Source organism: Seriola lalandi, unplaced genomic scaffold, assembly GCF_002814215.2.
Source record: "Seriola lalandi dorsalis isolate HSWRI2012SDOR001 ecotype SW California unplaced genomic scaffold, Sedor1 jcf7180002054370, whole genome shotgun sequence".
NCBI lineage: Eukaryota > Metazoa > Chordata > Actinopteri > Carangiformes > Carangidae > Seriola > Seriola lalandi.
In genome coordinates this window covers 301,105-307,496 of record NW_019524923.1, presented here as the reverse complement: position 1 = coordinate 307,496, position 6,392 = coordinate 301,105, and the positions used below count along the sequence as shown (strand labels likewise).

Below are 6,392 nucleotides of genomic sequence, written 5' to 3'. Positions count from 1 at the left end.
CTTGAACCTTGCGTGGAGTGATGCAGCTGTGACACAGCCCACTGATATACATCCTGTACTATCCACTGCCTCTGTTGTGTAGTGTTGTGGATTACGCGCACTGTAACAGCCAAACAATAGTTCTGTTCCAGACACAACAAATCTTACTTATGTCAGACCAAACACTGACAATCCCTGTGCAATAACCCTGTAACACTAAAACATCCTACAAATTATAAATGATAGTTTTAGTTTAAAATACACACTTTTCTTTAACATGTATCACAATCATCATCAATTAAAATCCAAGCACGCTGCAAAACATTACTCATTTAATATTTATTCCAGCACTCTTTGCACTCTGCACCCTTGAATTATTGTATTCTTGTTTTGAATTGTATACAGACAGTGTATGATATTGTTAATTGCTGCCTTTTATATACATCTATATACACATCTGTTGTATGTGCTTATCAGTTATTTCCTTTATGTTTCGTTCAGTTTTTATCTTTGTTTTTAGCTGTATGTACATTTTTGTCTCTGAATCTCCCTGAAATGGCTTTTGAAACTGTAAGTACACTGAGAGCAGCCAAAACACCAGAGTCAAACTGTGCACATACTGAAAACTGCTATGGCCAGGCAGTGTTTCTACAACTGTAGTCATTACACAGGATTCATGTGTTACATTTGGTTGTGAAATCAACACAACAGTTTTTGTTCCATCTCGACGTGAACATGACTGATCTTGCCTGGTGGTAGAACAGGTTGGTGTAGTTGGTTTCGGATTAATGACCTCCAAGTAATGTTGATGATTGTTTTACGTTTTTTATTGCTGCTGCTCTGTTGCTCGTCAACTTGTCATGCAACTTCTAAAAGGCTTTCAACAGGGTTGTCTTGACCTGGTGGATCAGTTTCCCATGTGCACATTCAAAAGATATAAAATTCTACATTTTCTGAAAAACATGTTCCTTTTTGTGAAGAACCCACTATGAGTTGTGATAAACCTGCAGACAGAGGTTATCAAAATAGTTTAAGTAGAGTCGATTAATTTTCTGTTGATCGACTAATAGATTAATCAACTGCTCAGTTCAGCTTTAATTGGGTATTTTTTGTACCCACTACTAAATACAATTGGGAACAGGGACCCACACTTAAAAATATAATTGGATCAGTACTTTCAAACAAAAATTTTTCACTTTTCTAAGCTAATACACTTCCAAGTTTTAGGACTAGAAGTACTTTGCGATATTCTCAGTGGATGAAGTAATTCAAAGACAAAAACTAAGGCAAGATATACCATCATAGTAGAAGTATGGTAAGATGAAATGAAATCAATTAAATCAATAATTAATTGATTGTTCAGTGTATAAAATGATGATTTAAAAATTGTGAAAATGCCCACCATTCTCTGAAACTCAAGCTAACAAATTCAAATTTCTTTTGTTTTTGTCTCACCAACTATCAAAAACCCAAAGATGTTGAGTTTACAATCATAGAAAACAGCGAAAACTGGCAAATATTTACAAATGAGAAGCTGGTATTTGTGATTTACTGACATGCTTGCTATAAAAATGATGTAAACGATTAATGTGGTATCCAATTTGTTGCCAATTAATTTTGATCATCAACAGCTCTTGATTAGTGGTTGATTTCTTGAGTGGCTGGGGAAATAATAAACCTGCCATGTGCAGTGGTGGTCCATAGAGGCTGTTAGAGTTAATATTTGCTGTGTGGCCCCCAAATACCCCCCAAATACCCCCCACCTACTGCCCTCTGAATATATACACTGCCACCCGCAAGTTTCCATTAAGTCCTGCAACCAGATCTAGTGTGCACTATCTACTTGTCTCTGTTTGAGATTGAACACAACTTTAATTAAGGATATTGTAGGCCTACTTTAGTGGTTCAAATAACCGAATTTCTAAAACCAGTGGAAGTCCCAGTGGCTTTTTGGATCTGGGGCAATATATTGGTAGAATGTTAAACTGTGAACCAGCTGTGAAATCCAAAGAAAACCTAGCTTTAACAAGCTACAAACGAACCTGACAGTCGTTGTTTAGGACATGAAAACCCTCACTTTGTCACGAAGTGGTTGTTGGAGGTAGACGGGGGTGTCTGCCGGAGGAGTCTGCCGGAGGAGGCGGGATAGTAGGCAGAGGAGCTGCCTGTGAGCATTCACCCCGGACAAGATCTCCACCGATGCGCGGAGAGCTTGATAAATTCTTCTCGCGCTGCTATACGGGTACATCGATTCATTTCGGTGACTTTAATGTGTCTTAGCCCCCGCCCGCTTGCGCTGACCTGCGAAGCAAAAGAAACGAACCACTGGGTGAGTGTCAACGAATCGAGCTCACCCACAGAGTCTTCTCTCCATGCTGAAAACGTGCAAACGTTTCAGGGCGAGGAGACCGCGGTGGACCGCAGTGAACGTGGTTTTACTGCAGGTTTGTTTTCCCAACTGTTATATTTCGGTAGTTCGGTAATATAGCGTCGCGTCATTTACCCTGTTTGCTAGCTATGGTTGACATATTCAGATTTCGCCGCTGACATTAGGAGCATAGCTCGGTTGTTCCGTTGTGTTCATGTTATTTCTCGGTAGTGAGTGTTGTACAGTCGCAACGTGTACAGTGAAACTGGCAGACACGCCTCGCGAATCGCACAGAAAGCAACTGGCTAGCTTAGCAGAGCTGTTAGCATAGCAAAGTAACCTAATGTCAACTTAGCAACACCCGCAAACAGGCTAGCTAACTTCTGTTTGCAGGCAGACACATCAGGTGACAAACACGTTTTCCTTTTACGTGTAAGGAATTGCGCAGTTTCCTTTCCCCTGATAGCTGTATTGGATTTAGTTGGACATAAAAAGGACAGAAAGGGTTGATATAATAAGTTACGATGCGTGATGAGCTTCGCTAATGCGCCTATGAATATGTGTTTTCTGGAGAGCCTTATCCAAACATTGTGGTGGCCGTGGCTGCTCTTGAAAACCCCGTAGTAGTTAAAATGGGTGCTGCTTATTCCCAAGCTATGTAGGCGTTGACCAGTCCAGACCATGTCTATAAGTTTGGCAAGGCCTCGGTACAAGGGTGATGTTTGCAGAAGTGCAGACTGCTTTTGCAGTGTTCAACTAGCAGCAGCGAGATGTGCATGCAGGAGGACTGCTTGTGCATACTAGCGTTCAGAGTGAGACCTAATTGTCACTTCCATAATATACACTTTGCACACATTGGAGTGAGATATCATTCTCTACCGGTCACGGGGGTGGGGGTGGGGGGGTGACAGAAACACGTTAAAACTCAAGATATATTCAAAACAAGACTCATTAAAAAGACAAGATGCAGATTAAAAATAGAGTTTCATACTTAAAACAGAGACATATATTTATGTGTCTGTCATTTGTCAATTTTGTGCAATCTGTAATACAGTAGCTTAGGCACTGGTATAGTTCATGTAGGAGTCAACTGTTGAATCCTATATTCTGAGCGTTTAATCAATCAGACAGCATGAATGCTGCTTCATGTATACTTCACTCATGATTTCATATGATCTTGTCTTTCTTAGCTGCACTTGTCAGATATCAAAATTAGACCTAAAATTATGAATTCAGTAGTAGATGCAATGAAAAATAATCTGCAGCTAGTTTGATGATTGATCAGTAGTTTCAGTCATTTATCAAGCAATCGCCGGGTCCAAGTCCTCTAATTTGAAAGGATTTGCTAGTTTTCCTCATCATATGTGGCAGTAAACTGAATATTGTTGGGTTTTAGACAGTTGGTTGGTCAAAACAAGACACTTGACGCAGTCTGGGAAATTGTGATGGACTATATTCTGACACATTCTAGGCCAAACAATTAATCGATTTCTCAGGAAAGTTATTGGCAGATAAAGTGATAGTAAGATAATTATAAATTGCAGTCCTAATCAAAATATTTGATCAGATTGGTCTTTGCACGTACAATATGTGGCTTAGCTGATTGTATTACTGCCTCGTCTTTTAGCAGATCCAGGGAGAGGAGCCTGTTTGTATTCCTCGGCAGGTGCAAGACAATGGAGGTGAAAATCGAACAGCAGGACGAAGACATCACATTCAGCAACACTGACACTAATAGTAAGATCATACACATTGTCATCGTGACAAAGAGAAAACTCAGCCATTCATGACCATAATGTAAACTGTATGAATGAGCTCATGCACTAAGTAGAAAACGAACCGAGCCTGTCTAGTGTTACATCCATCTTGAAAATAGAGTGTGTAGATAAATCAGCTAATTAGACCACTCAAGGGAGAAAAAAGGAAAAAAATTAAATTTTTCTGGCTTCCTCTATGTAGCATGTGGACATGTCAGATGGTTGAGGGATTCTCCTGTCCAAGATACTGCTGTTCTGTGGGCCCTGAGCAGATCTGCCTGTGTTTTAATCCAGGAAGGGTACATGGTGGTGCTGGACATATTCCAGGATACAGTTGGCTGCTGAATGAAACCCATTCTTGGGGTGGAACATACTTTAGATCTCGCAGTCGCCGTTTATTTATATTTTTGTCACTTTTATTAACCCTTCAGTGGCCGTAGCCCTTTGCCATTTTATTCTAAGCATTCCAAAACCATAGTGCTGCATTTTTCATACTGCCATACTGGGGTGCCAAATTTGGAAATGATCCAATTCTGAACAGTGGCCTTAAAGTTATTACCCAGGACGTCTGCTGTAAACCATGAATTACAGAAAAACTGCCTGGCTCAGATTTGATCTGAATTGTCTTCCCCTTCAGGTAAACGCCCAGCTGAGGACATGGATGAGGAGCAGGCCTTCAAACGTTCGCGGAACACAGACGAGATGGTGGAGCTGCGTGTACTGCTTCAGAGCAAAGTAAAAGCACATTCGGTTCACATTGGGCCATTATGCTGCTTTTTTTTCATATTGATCAAAAAAGATTTTTTTGTCTAAGGAAAATGTCTCTCTCTTCACAGAATGCTGGTGCTGTTATTGGAAAGGGTGGAAAAAACATAAAAGCCCTACGCACGGACGTGAGTAACAGATAAAATGCTGCTAACATTTCTGCAGCTGCGGAGAAAGTTTAGTTGGCTAATGCCCCTTCTGTTGCAGAGTCTGCATAGGTCTTTTTGGACCTAACAACTGTGCTACATTTAAGTGCTGTCGAGAGATATTTAAAAAAAATCCAAACCTAAATTCCAAATTATTCCAAACCCCAATTCAATGAATTCCCACAGAAACAGTCCCAGATTTCTTGCCAGCAGGTTTTTAATCGTTTGATATCAAGAATTGACATGCACTGTTAGGCGATTAAACCAAGTTGGCTCTTGTAGACTGACAAGGGAGACCTTGTTAGACAGATCTGTTGGGTTTTGTTTCCAGTCCTCGTGTGAGTTTCAGCCTGATTCCAGTTCCCTTCACAGTGTTGAAGCTATGTTTGACCTTGAAGTGACAACAGGTTCCTGAAAACCTGAGTGGACATAACCTTTTTTGCAGGGACGTAAATCTCTGTAGTGCTCCAGACTGTTTATTAAACTTATCTTTGTCCAGGTCACACCTCCTGTTCTTCTTCACTCACCACAGTTTCAAGTCTCTCACTTTCTCTTCACTTTTGGGACAAAGTATAGCGTGTATTCAATTAAAAATGTATTCCTTCTCCCCCTCTTCCCTTCTCCTTTACTTTTTTTGTTTTTATTTTTGGCCACCTTCCTCCGTTGCCCATGTACTGGATCGACATGCCCCTCCTGCGTTGCCCACCTTGACGTTGGCCCAACCTCCGCCCGCCCCTGAACGCCCGCCCGCCCACCTGACACTCCCGGTTGGCCCCGCCCATAAACCGTGCCCCTCCTTAAACGGGCGCCTTACTTGACATCTTGTGATTGAATGCCCCCGCCCAATGCCAACCTCCTCCACCACAACCACCACCACAACCACCACCACCACCACCTCGGCCCATGCAGTACAATGCCAGTGTATCAGTCCCAGACAGCAGTGGCCCAGAGCGGTATGTCCCACCAGTTATTGCCTCACTGCCTGATTAGAACAGTGAAACACATGTCTTTGATAACCTGCCTTCTGTTTCATTTTAACATTTTTATATACATGACAGTATACTCCCCATCCCCCAAACACCCCCCTCCTCCACTTGTAAGAGACATGTATTGTTCCTTTTGATTTTTCTGTCCATTTTAAGCATCTCCATTCAGTTGGACTTTTTGTCATTACAGTTTATTGTCCATGCAGAGAATCACTGACAACCCACTACCAAGTAGTTGGTATTTTATGGTTAGCAACACAGCTGTTGGATGTTGTTTTTCCTTGCTGTGATGTTTAATTTTACCATGAAACTTGTAGAAAACAGACATCTTTTTCTCGCTCTGTCCTCTGCGGCCCACCTGGCCCCCTCACCTCCGACTCCACCCCCCCCA

The 6,392-nt window shown here is 41.6% G+C and overlaps 1 protein-coding gene across 5 annotated transcripts in view; it reads left to right on the top strand.

Moving 5' to 3' along the window:
* The first annotated feature begins 2,292 nt into the window (after positions 1 to 2,292).
* The window catches only part of hnrpkl (heterogeneous nuclear ribonucleoprotein K, like), a 14,612-nt gene continuing 10,512 nt past the window's right edge, over positions 2,293 to 6,392 (top strand). For 3 of the 5 annotated variants that reach the window (XM_087174672.1, XM_087174671.1, XM_087174670.1), the window contains exons 1-4: positions 2,293 to 2,423; positions 3,975 to 4,084; positions 4,742 to 4,839; positions 4,941 to 4,997. In XM_087174672.1, the coding sequence (XP_087030798.1) occupies positions 4,024 to 4,084; positions 4,742 to 4,839; positions 4,941 to 4,997 (216 nt within the window). In that variant the 5' untranslated portion in view covers positions 2,293 to 2,423; positions 3,975 to 4,023. The other 2 variants (XM_023408657.2, XM_087174673.1) reach the window with 2 other exon arrangements.